Source organism: Ambystoma mexicanum, chromosome 13 (assembly GCF_040938575.1).
Source record: "Ambystoma mexicanum isolate Mex_15411 chromosome 13, UKY_AmexF1_1, whole genome shotgun sequence".
NCBI classification, from domain to species: Eukaryota; Metazoa; Chordata; class Amphibia; order Caudata; family Ambystomatidae; genus Ambystoma; species Ambystoma mexicanum.
Window position 1 is genome coordinate 434,519,297 of NC_090938.1, and position 19,249 is coordinate 434,538,545.

Consider the following 19,249-nt stretch of genomic DNA (forward strand, 5'->3'; position numbering starts at 1 on the left):
GGAGGAATACAGGCAGGAAATGTTAAAGATTTTAGAGAAGGCGGCCCAACCACCTAGAAATAAAAAGAAAAAAGCCACGCTAATGTTGTGCTGTCAAAAGCTGACAAGGCTAAATTCTGCGTGCCCTCGAGCTTGGGATGCAGGCCGGAGACCCCTCGAGAACCACTGAGGTCTCGACACAATGAAAAATCGTTGAAGACTCCATCCAGTCTAGGGTTAAGACATTCGAGGGTTCCGTCAATGCCAGGTTTGATGCATAAATCGGCAAAAACATCAACAGCATTAGCGTTGAGACTGTCGACGCCATCAGCGCAGAAACCGTCAACGCCATTATTGTCAAAGAAACCATCAATGCCATCGGCACCTTTGCCCACCCAACCTCCAGTAATTTCAAAAGGAACTGAAAAACCTTATAAGCCTTTGCCAATTAAAGATTTTTTCAAATCTTTATGCTCCATTTATGAGGAGCACGAGCCATCGGACAAGGACACTCCTCCATTTGGGCTGGAGTATGGCACGCCTAACGGCCAAGATTCTCTTATATCTGAAGAGTCCTGGTTAAAGGACTTATATGAGAATCTTCACTCTGCTAGTGGTATTGACACTTCACCAGAACTGGAGTTTGGCAAGCCTGGCAAACCAGACCCGGCAGACCATGCAGATGCCTCTCATAGGCAACCTATGAGCAGAGTTATTGACTTTCTGGGATGGGGCAGACCTGCTCCACCATTCAAGGTAGACAATTTAACAGACATTCTCGACATGCGTCCACAGAAGGATCCCGTCCTTCCCTGTCATGGTGCCCTTCAAAAAAGGGTAATGGCAAATTGGGAGGTTCCTTAATAAAGTCCTGGTGTGAATAAGAACCTCACCAAGAATTACAGGTCCTCAAGCAGAGACCCTGACAATTTGTCAAAGCACCCAACACCAGAAAGCCTGGTGGTTCAGACGGCGACGTCTACTTCCAAACAGGCTGCATTCCCAACCATACCACCAGATATTTGTATTTGAATTCATTAGATTTTATATAGCGCTTTACAGATAGGGATGATAAGCGTTTCGACTCTTGTGCAAGGAAAGTATTTCCTGCCAGGAGGCTCACCGTTGGCCGTTCTGATTATCATTTTTGAGTTCTGCCATTCGGCCTGACTTCTGCCCGATGGTCTTCATCAAGCTGATGGCGGTGGTGGCAGCGAGTCTCAGGAGAGGGGGAATTTAAGTCTACCCCTGCCTGGACAATTGGCTGATCAGGGCTCATTCTCATGAGAAGGCCCTGGAACATCTAAGCATTACCTGCCACTTTCTTCACAGACTGGGCTTCTCCCTCAATTACAAGAAGTCCCACATGATACCATCTCAAAGACAACAATTAATTGGAGAAGTACTGAATGCATCCTTGGGAAAGTCTTGCCACCCGAGGTGAGGGCTCAACACATTCTGCAGATGGTCACCAAATTCTAGAGTACCCAGCGTCTCCCGACCTTCGATTGTTTGAGGTTGCTCGGCTCATGGCATCCTACATTTTCCTGGTGCCAGAGGCTCAACTGAGAAGGAGATCCCTCCAATGGGCTCTCAGGACACAGTGGTCTCAATTCTGGGGAAATATGTCAGACCTACTTCAGGTTCCTAGCAGGATTGCACAGGATCTTCTGTGGTGGGCCTACAAGGACAATGTTCTGAAGGGAGAACCTTTTTGGCAACCATGTCCGGAGATAACAGTAGTAACAGATGCCTCATTCATGGGCTAGGGAGCCCACGCCAATGATCTGACAGTCAGCGGTCGTTGTTCTCCATCTGAGTCTAAACTACACATCAACCTTTTGGTGCTGAGAGCTATCAGACGAGTGCTGAAGGCCTTTCTGCCCTCTGTACGGGGAAAGAATGTCCTGATAATGTTGGACAGCACAGTGGCCATTTACTGCCTCAAAGAGGAGGTGTTAGGTGACTACCACTGTGCAGAGAAGCAATGCAGCTCTGGTTCTGGGCAATTCAAGAAGGAATCACCTAGCCAGAGAGGAGAACGCAGCGGTGGACGCTTTGAGCAGGTAGACCACTGTCTCTTACGAGTGGGAACTAGCTCAGGAAGTCCTTCAAGAGATCTTCACCCTTTTGGGAACCCCTAAAGTAGATCTGTTCACAATCAGTGTCAACCGGAAATGCGATTTGTTCTTCCCCAGGTAATTTCCCCCAAGAGAAGCTCTAGGAGACATGTTCATAGTGGACTGGGAGTTTCCACTCCTGTATGAGTTTCCTCCAGTCCCCATCATCCCTCACGTGATCAGGAGGTTGAGAAAATTCGGGAAATCCATGATCCTAATTGCTCCGAATTGGGCCAGGAGGACGTGGTACCTGGGCCTTCTGGAAATGTCCATCTGCCCTCCAATACGTTTTCCACAAAAAAAGGACCTTCTCTCACAAGAGGAGGTCGGGTTCCCCATCCAGAAGTCAAGACACTCAACCTTCAAGCATGGTTTCAGAGAGGTTGAGATATAAGGATTGTAGACCTTCCGGATGACGTAATGGAGATTTTGCTTCCGTCCAGGAGGCCAGCAACAAAGTCCTTGTACCGCTGCCGTTGGAATAAATTCTGCAGCTGGTGAGGGAAAATAATGTAGATCCTTTTCTGTGCAGCACACCTATGGTGTTGTCCTTTTTGTTACATTTGTCAAGTCTGGGGCTCCAGATTGGAACAATAACATGGTTTTTGGCAGCGCTTTCAATCTTCAAGCCCACATCTGAAGAGGTATCATATTTCAAGTGGCCTTTGATCATACAATTTCTTAAAGGGCTCAATAACGTGTTCCCTCCTATGCATTTTCAAGTGCCCATTTGGTATCTTAATCTTGTGTTGAAATTTCTAATGTGTGCTCCCTTTGAGCCACTCCATTCATGTCCATTAAGGCCACTAACATTTAAAACCAGCATTTTGCTGGGGGCAAATCCTCCACTTCATTGTGAGAACCCAGAATTTGGCGATGCATAAAGTCGACTGTAAATCTGTTCCCGCCAAAAAATTTGCAGTAACAGAATTACGACCACTTTCTTTTACCACACTGCAGTACTCATAATGAAACCCTCAGTCTTTGAAGGCCACAAGAATCCTCAAGGAGCACTCTGTCAAAGCCAGGTCTGCCAGCGAATAGTTGTGCCAATTCACCAAGGGCAGATTTACAAAGAATGTGCTAGTAACTAGAGAGAGACTGTTTGATTCACAAAAAAATGACTAGAAGTAGCTCTGACTTAATATTCTCTTTTCAGGCCTAAGTCTGAGTTACTACCAGTAACTTATTTGAGTATCTCAGAGTTCATCCGATAACCTGTTATGTGAATAGACCCCAAAAAGTGCTCCATCTGGGATGTGCAAAATGCTCATTTACATATTCATGCAGTGATTGACAGCACAGCACTTTGGCCACACTACTGGCTGTCAACAAGCACATCTTTCTAAATGCAGGAAAGGACAGTACTATGTCAGTGAAATTATAGGCAGTCGCAAATGGCATGGGCCACGTGAGGTTCGCCAGATTCGCCCCACATCTATTAGTCTCTCCCATTGCCAGGGTCCAGGCAGGTGAGAGTTAACCAAAAAAAGCTCTTTTGCTAGGGTGAAATAGATCCTTATAAAGAGTGGTCGTAATACCTGCATGCTTCTGTGCAATAATAATTTCCATTCCTATAGTGCAAACAACAAACTGATTTTTTTTTCGCTCTTATTATCCAACTCAAAGATACCCAATCTTGCTTTGCTTGTTTGTGAATACGTGCATGTCTATTAAAAACTAGAACACACATGCTGAAGGAAACGAAATGTACTTAACAAAAAGCAGACTTTTTTGAATGTTAAATGAATTTGTTGCTAAATCACCTAATGCAAGTGTTATAATGCACATTTGAAGTGTTTTACTTTGAATATAAGATTTCAATGTAACATACAGCTAATAATCTAATTGTTATTGTTTCTTTTTTTAAATTGCAAAGATAATTTCTATTTTCTGGATGGAGCCCTTGATGCTCTTCTCTGTGGAAACAGCAGTGACGCTGGGTAAGTTCTACTGGGAAATGCTTTATTACACTAAGCAGCACAGCCTACCCAATTATTTGACGTTAATGACTAAAGCAACAAGTAAGGAAGGATCTCTAGAAAGAGGGATTACAGTCATCTTCTTGAACTGACTACGATTGCAGAAAGAAAGTTAGTAAAACTGCTTTTGATATTGGTGCACCCAACCAACTAACTCTCCTAAATAGGCCTCTGATTTTTATTTTGTTGAATTGTCAAAGCTACAGGCTAGTCAACAGTGAACATGTGAGATTTCCTGATGCCCCTAATGACTGAAATGTGACTGCTTTTCTACAGCCTTACACGCCTTCTTAGTTACTGCCTTGTAGGGAAAGGTTTCTATTTCCTTGTAGGCCAATCTCTCCGTTATGACATAATCCATTTCTCTAATTGAATATCCCTTCAGATGATGGCAGATTATTTGCAATACAGATGCACTAAGCTGCCCTTTTATGCAGAGCAGTCTTATGCATATAAAATGTGGCCACCCTGCATTATGCCCCGCAGTAAAGCAGGCAGCCCCAAATTGCTAGTGAGGATCCCCTTTATATAATGGAACTAATTAAATGCAAATAACTATTTCCCAAACTGTAAGCATGCAATTTAGGCCTTTATGCAATTAAGCATACCCATAACAGAAGAGCAACCATTCGCACACCAGTCTTGATCCCACTACCAAAGGGCTCTTTCTAGGGGCTCACACTGATCTCACTGAGGACCAATAAAACAAAAAACATGTTTGGGTTGCCTTGTGTCAGCCCAGATGTGATGTAACAGAGCTGTTCAGGATGAACTGCTGCCTTTAGAGGATGATTTGCATATTGTGGATCCCATTTTGTAATGACACTGACGAGCAAACAACAACACAATGGAATGCTGCCCAGTGGTAAGAATCGTTGGGTGAAGCCTTTCGATGAAACAGGTTTTGTTTTTTTGAGCCACTGCTCACCATGGCCTGCTTTCTTACTCTGATGCAAAGGGATGGTTGGGATTTGATAGCAGCTGTAACTTTCATCATTGGTCGAAGTTATATAGCTTCACCGTCTCTACATAGGTCTTCTGGACAGAGGCATTATTTTAGGTTCATATCTGCCCACACGGGCGTGGATGTTTGAAATGTCTAAAACAAGGTATTGAGGAACTGTTTGCTAACAGCCCAGTCTTGCATACACGAACATTGTGTGGCTAAACAACCCCCACCAATCAAGGCAGAGAAAACTGTGTGTCCCTGTGGATAGTATTTGTGTGTGTTCACTAGGATTGTTGCGTCACGTGTGGCGATAGACTAGAGGAAGGGTGGAAATTCCGCTGAAATGTGCATGCCCGGAAGAGAAGGAGGTTTGCATGGGAAAATAATAGCTTTTCCGATCCATCGTGCAACTCACGGGTCATTTCATCCATAAAAAATCACCTCAATCAAAACATTAATTTTGGCACAAGGTGGCAGAAAATCTGACAAAGCAAGCAGGTCGGCACGCTGGGACTGCATGCAGATCATTGTTAAAATTCATAACCACATATAATAATATGCTGCCACTAGCAGTGAATCAGTGTTATGGGCATGCCCTAAAACTCTGATTACTGTGACACTTTGCTCCACAAATCGCACAAGAACTAATTGTTAACTTTTTTTAAATCAGAAACAGAACCAGGTACTTTTCCAATTCAAGATCAATAGGGGCTCTCAGGCTAGGGGTGATACCTGCCACTTCCCTCCCTTAACCTCCAATTGGGCTCCCACCTCCCTATAACAGACTTCCCTATTACACCCCAATGCTTCTTCAATCTCTGAAAAAACATCCCTATGTCTATGCCTATCTATTACCATATGGGTGGCCTAAATGCTGTGGCATTCTCTGACTCTCTCCCTCAGGGGCTTCCTAAGGGACCTGATGCGTTTTGCCTTATGATTCTGTCTCTTTCCTTTTAATGTTTTTCTCTATAGGTTCTCCTTACTTCTCTCATGCCCCATTGTTACTCTCTCTCGCTCTCTCTCTCTCGCCCTTCCTCTACACTCCTTCCCCTGATCTTACTGGTCTTCCCCACTTTCCCTATCATCACCCAACAACCAGTCTCTCCCTCTACTCCACTTCCTGGTCTTACCACTGTCCCTCTGTCTCTCCCTCTGCACACTCCTCCCTCTTTTCTTGCAGCTATCTTTCATTCTTTCTATCTCTCCTCTCCTTTCTCTGCTCTCCAACTCCCGCCTCGCTTCTGTCACTACACCTGCCTCTACTCTACTTACCATCCCGCCTTGCACTTCCCTCTCTCTGTCTCTCACACGCACACACCCACATTGTCTCTCACAAACTGCTTCCTTTTCTCTACTCTCAACTCTCAGCTTTCCATTCAGTCTCACGCCCACTCACAAACACACAACCCAATTTGTACCACCCTCTCAGACTCACCACCTTAGCTACACTCTCTATGTAATAATAATAATAATAATAATAATAATAATAATAATAATAATAACAATTCGTTTTTTATACATCACTTTAATCTAAATAATCTAAAGCACCTTACATAGGACATATTTACATACATTACTATTATTACTCAATCGAAATTGGTATACTCCAGCAGTCTCCACCTCCTTCTCAACCTAGTACACCCTCCTCTCTGGTCTCTTGGTCCATCCTTTCTGCTCCTGATCTCTCCCAAGCACCTTCAACCCACGTTTGCATTTGCTGGCCTTTTATAGAACAGTCTACCCTGTTGTGAAGTTCCTCCTGACTCCCATTGGCCTTCCATGTCACATGCTCACTTAGCCAATCTCTGGCTAAGCTATTCCCCACGCAGTTGTGACTTCCCATGGAAGTCTTTAAGAAGGCTTGTAACCCTGCACCTTTTTCAGTCTCTGTTGGTGTGGTGTCAGCCTTTTACTTTAGCTGATTGTTTACTCTATGGTTCTTCTCATGTGCTGGTGTGTTTTGTGTCCAACTGAGTTTGGGGACAATTTCCATATCGCTCCTGCTCCCCGGAGTCTCTTTTCACTCAGACCTTGTTCTGTTGCCGCACCATGCTCCTGTGGTCCATCTGGATTTGGTGGGTCAACTGTGGGGTGTCTCAGTTCATTTCATTTCAGGTCTCAATTGCATTCCTCGATTATAGTCTGGGCTTTTCTTGCTTGTGCCCTGGTGCATTATGGATGTTTAGGTCCTGAAAAAGAAGAAAAGGGACCTTGCCGCAACATAAGTAGATAGGTATTGCAGTGCGGACAGTGGTACCAATATCCCTGCACATGTTCAAGCACTCTGGTGTTTAGGGACTAGGCTCCCTTTTACACTCCTCCCCCTTTTCTATTGACAGGGTCACATCCCTGAACTTGTCCCAATACCTATACCAATTGCCAACATCAGGATCACATTAAGAGAGCTGTGTCATACCTTTACAGTGGAGCAGCTCTCATCATAATTTAGAACATCAGAAAAAATGACATTGTAGGCATATATGACTTATGATTTATGCTTAGATTAACCAACAGTAAGGGACATATATGAATTGGCCTATGAATAATAGACTTTATTGGCTTAGATAACCAGTAGTAGGACAGGTGAATAAGCTGCCATACAGAGAATATGCCCCACTGATACTCCATGATCAGCAGAAAGATAGTTGTGTAGGTTGTTTTCAAACAGTAGGTCTCATGGTGGTGGACTGCCAGTAACAGACCCTCGTTTAATGGATGTTTTGAAACAACTCAGCCTTATGTGTGTGAATTACTGGTAGCAAGACAGTTGTTCGGCTGTTGCAGAATGAATAGTCATCAACGCAGTTGGTAGCCCATCGTAGGCATTGCTATCAGTTTTCTTATAAAGGTAGGCCATGTCGCCTATTGTTTGAAATTGCTCATAGAAATATGTAGGTGGGCAACCAGTGAGGGCCTACTTACTGTATTCAGGGCATTTAAGATATTTATGTGTGATGGAATTCCATACTGACCAGAAGAAGGAAAAAGGTGAGCAAAGTCTTGTATGTGCTATGCACACACTTGTACCACAACTCAGCTCTGTGATTTTTCAGTCATTAAGGGAAAACAGATGGAAAGTGAACAGTATATCATATTCACGTACATATTGGTAGCATGGGCCAATATCAGGCTATACTCTTCAGAGATGTGCAAGGCTTCAAACAACAATGTTATGCTTAATACCAAAATAAAAAGCAATGCTCAAACAATGTTCAACTAAAAGAAAAACAACACCCACCCACCCTCAAGGTAAGCATACAGATAGTGAAGAATAGTAGTTTATAGGCTGTAGACTCTGGTTAGTATAATGCAGGAGGAAGACAATTCAGGCAAGAAGGAACTCACCTGTGAAAACACAAAATGAAAATGACTTAGAAATGTCTTTGGATAAGTAGGAAAGGGTACCTATTCACTCTTTAGAAACAAAGTGAATGACATGGGTGTCAAGGTAATTATGGATGTCTGAGACAAGGCACAGAGTCCATAGCATCACTATCTTAGTCCCTCAAGCAGGCACAAGAGGCTTCTTGGTGCTGGTGCTTGGTGCATCTCACTTACAGCATAAGTAAAAGATTCAGTCAAGGCTTCTGGATGTAGCATGCTGCTTGGGGTTCAGAAAGCAGCCAGATGTGTGAACCGTCAGGAGGCTTAAACAGGTGTCTGAATGTGATTTGCTGTCTCAAAACAGGCTCAGATTATTCTGTGTTGAAAGGCTCAAATGTTTATCAACTGCCAATGTCCTGATTAATACACTTGGACATTACAATGATGGCGGTTCCAAAACAGATCCCCTTGGAGAAATGGGGCTCTATTCTGCTCTTCCCAAACCAGTGAAGTACGCCAAAGTCAAATGCAGGACTTTTAAAATGATAATTCTGGGCTCCAGTTTCTCAGCTGTAGTCAATTTGGTTCTTCCAGGAGGTAGCCTTTCTGCCCCCCAAAGACAGCTGAAGACATTGAGCAAAGGAAACTTGAATACCTTATGGAAATCCATCTTCAACCGTAAGGTTGTGATCTGTCAACAGCTCCAACAAGTATTCACCTGAGTGATATGAATACAACTGACTGCTATTATGCAATTGCTGTATTTTCAAACCCTCTGCTAGAAGACAATGAAAGCAAGTGTCCCCCAAAAGGCAGTAACCTCCCCACAATGAGAGGCAATAAAGGACACACCCCAGGAGGGAATGAGACCAGGACCAAGTGCGGGTGATGTAAAAGGGTGTTTATCTAACCAATATAGGGTATGCAAAGGACTCTGCAAGTTCCGAGAGCACTCTGTCTGACAATAGCAAAGACAGTCATATTTATTACAAAACTACGTCATAAATCCTGTAAGCTATAGGGGGCACAAAAGTCTCGGGGATTGGTTGGCATTGACTAAGCTATAGGTGGAGCATCGATGAGCTGTTCCAGGATTGGTGGACATCTGCGTGGTGCCAACCTGGGGTGGACGGGTCAGCTGGGCTTGTCGGGGTGGAGCTGCCAGGCCGGACGTGGTCTGTGTCGATGATTGGTGGTTGCTCTAACACTTTGCCCTTGTGGCTACACACACACAAACACTCATCACATTACATGACTTCCAGTTGTCCCGCAAATCCTACAATAGGTTAATCTACGATCACATGAGAGACAGGGGAAGCAACATGCAATGTGAAACTTCACCAATACATCAGTGTACAGTTGCTTTTGACCTATCGACCGGGTGTTATAAGTCCGGGTGTCTTGTCAGAGGGCATGGGGTGAGCTGCCTTGTCATTTTATCCTGTTAGATGTGGTGAGGGATCACTTTACGATATGTCAGTACAGGGGTGAATAACTGTCTCTATGGCCCATTAACTTGGGGTGAACCGGAGTACTATTGGATCAGTAAGGGCACATTTCTGGCCCCTCAGGCGGTGGAATTTAGGACCAGGTTGTACATAATTCACTTGGCCAGGCTATGGCGGCCTCTGATATGGGGGAGGTAAATACTTGAAGCGGGTCCAGCAGGAATGTGGGGAGGTGAGGCTGTGCCGTTCGAACACCAGCAATCCCTGGCGGGCCTTGACGGGAGGAGTGGGAGATGGCCTTCTAGCTCTAAGCAATTCTCTGTTCCTGAACTACACAATATACCATAAGGGGAGACAGTTACTACAGTTAATCGCATTAGGATGATTACATGTTTCTTACATGTTTCTATCATTTACAAATTAGTTTACTGCTTCATACGTAACAATGGGGGTCTGGCAGCGACACATGTATTACATAACGTTAGTTGAACACATATTGATAATTCATAGGACATACAAACGAATAACAACGTGAGGTAGCGTCAGGTTGGATTGTATACGCAGGATCAGAGAAGCAATATGTTCGTTTACATTCTTGATCATAGCAAAAACGGCTGTTACACTTTTTAAACCGTGTTTCACTACATTACACACAAGTATTCTCTGTAACGCTTTTCGTTTTATCCTTTGTACATTAGCAGCAATTATTAGTTAGTATAAGGCAGAATATAACAAGCCCTTCCATTAGAACTTCAAAGCACATGGTATTTTGCAGTGGGCAGGGGTTCATGGAGGAAGGTTATTGACACCATACTTTTTAAATGTTGGGGGTTGGATGCAGGGTCAAGACTGATTGGAATGGTTCTTGTTATTTTCCAGAATCGAGCTGCAAGTCAGGTCACTTCTAGGACAGTGATGTACTGCGGAAGGTAAATGATAGTGTTTGTTCTGATACTTGTTCGTGTCTGGTTGCTCGTGAGAATGAGCCTTCAGCGGATCTGCCATGGGGTGGAGACGCGGTGGAAGTGTGAGGCTCCCTGTCCACGGTGAGCGGAGGCGCAGCTACAGCTTTCGCATGCAGGCTATTTCGCTTGGGGTTTGGCCTGTACATCTAAAATGGAGTCTTGGCGTTTTCAAAATGGTCTCTATGGTGTGTTACAGTACGGGTCGTGTGGCCTTATGAGTCGATCAGCAGCCATCCTGCCTCCTGGGCCAGGTGCATGGGGGGCCGCTGACGAGCCACAAGCCTCACGGAGGTGGGGAATGTTGGGGAGAGGGTCCTAACGACCCGTCTTCCCATACAACAATCATTATGTACCCATGCTGTTTTTTTTCCCTTTGACCCACTTGTCGATCTAAAAGGTCAGAATAATCAACTTCAGTTAAGTCACACCACAAAATTTGCTCTAGTAAAAGACATTGAAAGAAAACAGTTTCTGACCTGGGGCAGTTATTTCCCTTTTCTGGTCAACTACCTGCAGCAGATGCTTTATGAATTGCTGCCTCTCTACGTTGTTCTAACACACGAAACAAACCATGTTTGTTTTGTGCGATAGGACTATACAGTGGCTTTGCAGACCCTATCGCTGGTAAGGGCGCTGGTTGCAAACTAGATTAAAAAAGAAACGATCTGTGGTTCACTGCCTCTCTTCGATGTTGTAACATATGGAAAGGACTACTTAAATTGCCTAGTGCAAGCGAACAACTGGGGGCCTTTGTATCCAATACAGAAACTGTTTCTGAGTTAGATTGAAAAGCTTCTGGTGGCAAAGTATTTCCCCTTTCCTTCGATAAACTGGATCCCTTTGTAGAAGACAAATACATAATTTATTACATTTCCCCTTTCAATGACAATGAATTAGGTAAATGTCCACAGTCTGAATCATCTACTGGTGTATCATTACTTGAATAAATCGGAATACCCAAAAGATCTTCAAAGTCCTCGTTGTTGATATTCACAGCAGTACTAAGCCCATGGACAACAAGAGGTTCCTGTACCTGCTCTTTAGAACTTACTTACTAACCAACTGTTACGCTCACCTGGACCCCACAGGGGTGTCGATCGGATCCGGACAGCTGCGGTCTCCGTCAACGTGATGCGTAGTGCAGAGATGACTGTCTGGACTGTCCCACCTAGTCTTGTCTGCTGGACCCGAAGAAGTATTTTCCTTATGTTTGTAAAAGATGAGCTCTCCATCCTGCGTGTCTTGCAGGGTGCGTAGATACCAGTTACTTCACTTGTTTGAAGGCGTTGGGAGAGTTCCGGTAAGCATTGACTCTGAAGTCCCAGGCGGGATTGGTAAGTATCAAGTTCAAAGAGTTCAATGTGCCCGATGTTCACTCTTGTCCCCTTCCTTCCTTAAATTGCAACTGAGTTTGTGAGAAGAAGGTCTCGTAGCTGCTGCTGGCGTTCAGGTAAGAGTCTGTGTTACCCAACGCTGTCCGGTAACTATTGCATGCGTTAACGTGTTGTTTTTCTCCCTCTTTACAGATGCGGCATATGAAGATATGGAGAATAATACTGCCGGTGGTAAATCAGGTAAGTCTATGGTGGTAAGAGGTATTTGTTGATTCCCTTGGCTCACCCTGTTATTCTTGTGCCCCTAGGTGCCGGAGTACGGCGAAGAAATGATGGAGACAGTGCCGGATCGAAAGATGCTGTGAGAACTGGTGAGTATGGCGCCGTGCTGGAGCTGGCGAAGAGACGCATGCAGGACTGATGTACTTTCCAGGTCGGGAGATGAAATGGATCCGGAATCAGGTGAGGAATTTGAAATAAGTTTGTTTTCTAACCTTATCCTTTTCTTCCTCTTTATTCTAGGAGCTCCGGATTCGAGGCAGGCGTGGCAGAAGACTGGATGCTGGCTGTAGGCACGCGGGCGTGGCAGAAGACTGGATGCTGGCTGAAGGCACAGTGAGAGTCACGCTGCTGGATGCAGAATAGCACGAAGCATGTGCTGCTTTTCGGGCGTGGTTTAAATAGCCTCCAAAGTAGTCCCAGGAAAGAAGTTCCCCAGGACCACACCCGAGTAAAAAATAGTCCCTGCAGTAAAATAGTCCCATCCAGGCCTCACGTTGGCTTGGATTTATTTGCAGCATGGTCTGCATGAGGTAAGTAATGTCCATGAGCCTGTCGCCTATGGCGCCAGGACTGATTTTTATTATGAGCCTGGTGCCTACGGTGCCAGGACCGAACCCAGACAGCCCCTAGCTGGGGCTGCTGGGGTTTTTGTAAATGTCTGGATGCCTGCTCCCGGGGCTGATGGGCTTGATCCGGATGCCCGGGGGTAGGCATCATGACACCAACGGTCAAAGCCTTTCCCACCTTTTTACCGTTCAAGCCAGAATATGGAACATTAAGATGATTATCTAAACTTTTAACTGGCAGAATTAGTGAACGTAAACATTTTCAGGGACCACAGTTATTTGAAACACCTGAGGATTTATTTATTTTTTTTTTTGGTTTTATTAACTATCTTCTTTCCTTCTTTTTCTTCCACTATTGATAAAACATTGAATAATTAAGATTCTCAAGGACTTATTTATCCATAGTCCGAAGTTCCGGCATAGGAGAAACTTGTTTGAGAGACTCCTGTAGTTCTTCCTGAGGAGTGCTCAAAATGCTCTCTTGACTGCTAACTGGCTGGACTGCCTCCATTGTTAATGCCTTCATGAGAGGATAGCTCAGGGGCAACACGCTCGCCTTGGAAGCAAGACAAAGTAGAAACACTGCAGGTTCGATCCCCAGGTCGGTGCTTAGAAACCTTTGGGTATTAAGTGCATTGCAGATAACCAATCATAATCATGATAGATGATATTATTTGATTCACTCTATCCACAGTGCAAGAAACTGCGGAGTGTGTGTCTAGGCTGCACTCGAACTGCAGATTTTTCTGTTGACATGTGAATTGTGGTTGAATAATATTTGATCTTGTCGCCGAAATAAAGCCCTCTACAAAAGACGTCTTTGATTACAACTTAGTTAATAAAGAGTTCTGGACTTTCAGACTTGAATTAATATTCTTGTATAACTGTACCAGTGATGATAAAACACAATTTAGCAGCTAGAGTGGGTAGAGTGGCTGGAGCATTAGGTTCCGGTAAAAAAAGGTGATCAAAATGAAGGAGAAGACAAGCTGGAGGAAGAGTTTGAGTCTTTAGATGGAGAGTTATAAAGTGGTGGGGAACCAATTAAGGACGTCAGAAATTATTCTCTTTCGAAGGGATTGTGTCCTCCGACGTATTCCTTATCTTTGATAGTTCGTCTCCAGCTTGCTGGCCTCAGAAATGTTTTATCTGAAGAGGGCGCCGCGTGTCGACGTCCGCCGAGTCGATGTCCCTCGACAGCCACCGTATCGGCGCCGACATCACCATGCCCATAAATAGCCACGCGCTGTGTCCGTTGCTCAGTTCTGTTTTTCCGCGCTTCATGGGGCCTCGGAATATCGTTGCTCAGTTCAGTCAGATAAACTTTCTGCATTTACTCGAATATATCAACTCGTTCTCGATGGCATCTTCATCGGAACCGACAACGCTGCAATCCGGCTTAAAAAAATGTCGTGAATGCGGTAAAAAAATGTCGATAACGGATCCACACAGGATCTGCTTGTGGTGTTTGGGAGCCGAGCACCATTGTTCAGAGTGTGAGGACTGCATGTCCATGACGGCGAAAGCCTTGAAGGAGCGCAAGGGGAAGCTCGAGAGAGGTAAGTCAGCCAAAACCTCCTCGAAAGTTTCTTCGGCTGAGTCGAGACATTCGTCTCCTCGCCGTCGAAAGCATTCCCATTCTAGATCTTGAAGTAGCTCCCATCATTCATCGAGATCGAGACACTCAAAGAAGAGATGTCGAAGATCCCCTTCCTCGTCATCTTCTGTTTCCCCAGAAAGGGTCTCCTGCCCCACAAAACACAGCTCTCAGGCTGAGTGGGAGGAATTCAGGAAGAAAATGCTAAGCGTCTTCGAGAAAGCGGCCTCGACCCCCTCAAAGACAGGTGAGGGTGATACCCCGGGTGAAAAACCCAAAAAAGCAAAACGCCGCGAGTCGCTGTACCCGGTGAAAGATTCCACCGGAGAGCACCACGGGCCATTGGGTAAGAAGGCACCGTCTTCGACACCATCGTCGAAGATCCCTTCGACGCATGCATCGGCGCCATCGACGCGGTCGTCGAAGATCCCTTCGACGAATGGATCGGCGCCATCAATGCTGTTGTCGAAGGGTCCTTCGACGCATCGGTCGATCGACTCGACGCCATCGTCGACGCCGACATCGACGCCGATGAAAGAGAAAACCTCGGCTACTGCACAGCCAACGGTGATACCAAGAGCCTCCGGCACGATGCCGAGACCGTCATCGACATCCTCGAGTAGGATCCCGATCCTCTCGAGTTCTTCGAGGCCTCTTCCAGTTTTCTCGACGCCGTACTCGGCGCCTTCGAAGCCTGTCACATCGGCGTCGACGACATCGACGTTTTCTCACCCAATAATGACAAGTTTGGCTCCTTCTGCCTTAGAAATGGGTTTTACACCATTTCCGAGGTCAGAGTACCCCGGATTATCTTCAATCTATGAAGAAGGGGAGGATTCTGACCAGGAAACCTTCGGGTTGCAGAGGACCACACTACCTGTTTCAGAGGATTTCACCTGTGAGGAAAGAAGGTTTAAAGACCTACAGGAGTCATTACATGAGGCAAGTGGGCTGTACACTTCCCCAGAAGTGGAATTTGTTAAACCAGACCCAGGGCAACATGCCGAAACACCCTATAGAACTCTGATGGCAAGGATTATTGAATTTATGGGCTGGTCTGCGCCTTCGCCTGTTTTTCAACAGGATGACCTGACAGACATATTAGACAAAGGTACACAGGAGGATCCTGTGGTCCCCTTCCATGCAGCCTTACAGAGAAAGATATCATCTAATTGGGAAACTCCTGAAGTTATCCCTGCAGTCAATAAAAAATGGTCAGCCAAGTATAGGGTAGCTGCGGCTGACCCTGAATACTTATCAAAACACCCGACTCCAGAGAGCCTGGTGGTTCAAGCGGCAACTTCATCAAGCAGCAGGTCCGCTTATCCTACTGTCCCACAGGATAGAGATGACAAGAGGTACGATTCTATGGCAAAAAAAGTCTTTTCTGCTTGTAGTATGGCGTTGAAGTCCATCAACCCCACCTGTACGCTCGCCAGGTTCAGTCACACACTGTGGGAGTGTGCTTCATCAGCAGCTGACCGCAAACCCGAAGGAGAGGAAAGGGAAGCCTTCCTTAACATTATTAAAGATGGCAAAGATGCCATGTGCGAGTCACTTCAAACTGGCATCGATTCAGCTGACAGTATCAGCAGGGCCATGGCGGCAAGTACAACAATCCGCAGGCATGTGTGGTTGCGAAAGTCTGGCTTTGCTCCAGGTGTAGAGGCCAGACTTTTGAATATGCCCTTTGACGCCTCTTCTTTATTTGGTAAAAAGGCTAATGACAGTCTGGAAAAGTTGCAGACATCTAAAGCAGCGGCAAAATCGTTAGGAGCTGCAACCCGCCCAACTCCTTTTCGCCCCTCAGGAACCTCTGGAATAGGAAAGTCCTTTCGCTATTATTCTGCATTCGGGAAAGGCAGAGGACAGCCGGCTCAAAGAGGCCAAAGGAGATCCACCCGAGGTGGACGGGTCAAAGTACTAAAGCCGCAGCAGCAGCAGGTGCCTCTTTACCCTCGGCATCTGCATCAGCCGCCCCCAAACCACTTTGAGGTCTTTCCACACAAAACACCTGTAGGGGGCAGGTTAACTCACCATCTGACGGAATGGCAGGCTATAACGTCAGATGCTTGGGCATTGGAGACAGTTGCCCAGGGTTACTGCCTACCCTTTCTACACATCCCTCAGAGTCATCCACCAGGACACAGCTCTCTAAAAGTTCCAGATCCGCTCCTCTTGCAGGAAATCATAGACCTGCTAGAGAAAGGTGCCATAGAACTGGTACCTGTAGCGGACAGGAACAAGGGCTGGTACTCCCCCTACTTTCTCATACCAAAGAAGGACGGAGGACTGAGACCCATTCTGGACTTACGAGAATTGAACAAGTTCCTCAGGAAGGACAATTTCAAGATGGTAACTGTCTCTCAGATCCTTCAGGCCCTCCAGCTCCAGGACTGGCTGGTATCTCTGGACCCTTAGGATGCTTATTTCCATGTGCCAATCCATCTCAAACACAGGAAATACCTGAGGTTCGCAATTGGCGACTCTCATTATCAATTTCGAGTTCTGCCATTTGGGCTGACCTCCGCCCCGAGGGTCTTCACCAAGCTAATGTCGGTAGTGGCTGCGAGTCTAAGGAGGGAAGGGATCCACGTCTACCCCTACCTGGACGATTGGCTGATCAGGACTGTATCTTCGGAACAAGCTCAGATCCGGCTGGATTATGTCTGCCACTTCCTTCACAAACTGGGCTTCTCCCTCAATTTAAAGAAGTCACAGATGATACCATCACAGAGACTCCAGTTCATTGGAGCGGTCCTGGACACTTCCCTGGGAAAAGCCTCGCCACCAGAGGTAAGGGCTCAAGATATTCTGCAGATGGTCAACAAGTTCCAAAATGCCCAACGTCTCCCAGCCTTCGACTTTTTGAGGTTGCTAGGCCTCATGGCATCCTGCATCTTCCTTGTGCCAGAGGCTCGCCTGAGAATGAGATCTCTTCAGTGGGCACTGAGAACTCAGTGGTCGCAATTCTTAGGGAGAATGACAGATCTCCTCCGAATTCCGGACAAGGTAGCCCACGACCTTCAATGGTGGGCCTATCCAGAGAACATCTTGAAAGGAGAACTGTTTTGGCAACCATGGCCGGATATAACAGTAGTCACAGATGCCTCACTCACGGGGTGGGGAGCCCATGCCAACGACTTGACCATCAGCGGTCGTTGGTCTCCATCGGAGTCCAGACTACACATCAACCTATTGGAGCTGAGAGCGATCAGACTAGCGCTGAAAGCTTTCCTGCCATCAGTACAGGGGAGAAATGTCCTGATAATGACGGACAACACGGTGGCCATGCACTACATCAACAAAAGAGGAGGCGTAGGGTCACTGCCACTGTGCAGAGAGGCAATGCAGCTCTGGTTTTGGGCAATTCAGGAAGGAATCTCTCTATCGGCAGTCCACCTAGCCGGAGAGAAGAACTTGACAGCGGACGCTCTGAGCAGGCAGAGCACAGTCTCCCACGAGTGGGAGCTAGCTAAGGAAGTCCTTCAAGAGATCTTCGCCCTTTGGGGAACCCCTCAGGTGGATCTGTTCTCCACAAGCACCAACAAGAAGTGCGATCTGTTCTGTTCAAGGGAATTTCCCCCGAGAGGAGCTCTAGGAGAAGCATTTGTAGTGGACTGGGAGTTCCCACTCGTTTACGCGTTTCCACCAGTCCCTGTTATTCCTCAAATGATCAGGAGGTTGAGAAGATTCTGGAAAACCATGATCCTAATTGCCCCGGACTGGGCCAGGAGAACGTGGTACCCGGACCTTCTAGATATGTCCATCTGCCCTCCAATCCGTCTTCCACTCAAAGAGAATCTTTGGAGAAGGGAGGTCAGGTTCTCCATCCAGACATCAGAACCCTCAACCTTCACGCTTGGCTTCTGAAAGGGTGAGGTACAAGGATTGGGACCTCCCTGATGACGTCATGGAGGTGTTGCTTACGGCCAGCAACAAAGTCTTTATACCGCTGCCGTTGGAACAAATTTTGCAGCTGGTGTAGAGAAGGGAATATCGACCCTTTTTCACGTGGTACACCAACAGTGTTATCGTTTCTACTCTACTTGGCAAACTCAGGCTTTCAAGTTGGCACTGTAAAAGGCTATCTCGCAGCACTTTCAATCTTCGAGCGCACTGCGGAGGAACCATCGTATTTCAAACTACCTCTATTAATACAATATCTCAAGGGATTAACTAATGTTTATCCTCCAAGACCATTCCAATTTCCATTATGGGACTTAAATTTAGTCTTAAACTTCCTAATGGGCACTCCATTCGAACCACTCCACTCTTGTTCCCTGAGATTTCTCACGCTTAAAACTGTCCTATTGGTAGCACTAACATCTGCTAGGAGGGTGAGCGAGCTACAAGCTCTCTCCTGTAAACACCCCCATACAATTTTCCACAAGGACAAAGTTGTCCTACAGGTGAAGCCTAATTTCCTCCCAAAGGTGGTTTCTGAATTTCATATTACTCAGAAAATTACCTTACCTTCGTTCTACCCTCCTCCACATCCCGGTAAAGAGGAAGAAAGGCTACATAGGCTGGACCCAAGGCGAGCTCTGAGCTTTTATATCAGCAGACTGGCTAGGATTAGGCAAGCAGACCAACTGTTCGTAGGATACTCAGGTCACAAATTGGGACTACCCATAACAAAACAGACCATTTCCAGATGGATTATTTTGGCCATTCTGGAATGTTACAAACTGGCAGGG

General features: G+C 46.0%; 1 protein-coding gene across 3 annotated transcripts in view; it reads left to right on the forward strand.

The window, feature by feature from the left end:
* The window catches only part of LOC138521307 (sodium channel protein type 4 subunit alpha-like), a 3,496,387-nt gene that overhangs the window by 1,420,040 nt on the left and 2,057,098 nt on the right, over nucleotides 1-19,249 (forward strand). For all 3 annotated transcript variants that reach the window (XM_069634046.1, XM_069634045.1, XM_069634044.1), the window contains one exon: nucleotides 3,979-4,042. In XM_069634046.1, coding sequence (XP_069490147.1) covers nucleotides 3,979-4,042 — 64 coding nt within the window. The remainder of the gene's footprint in view (nucleotides 1-3,978; nucleotides 4,043-19,249) is intronic.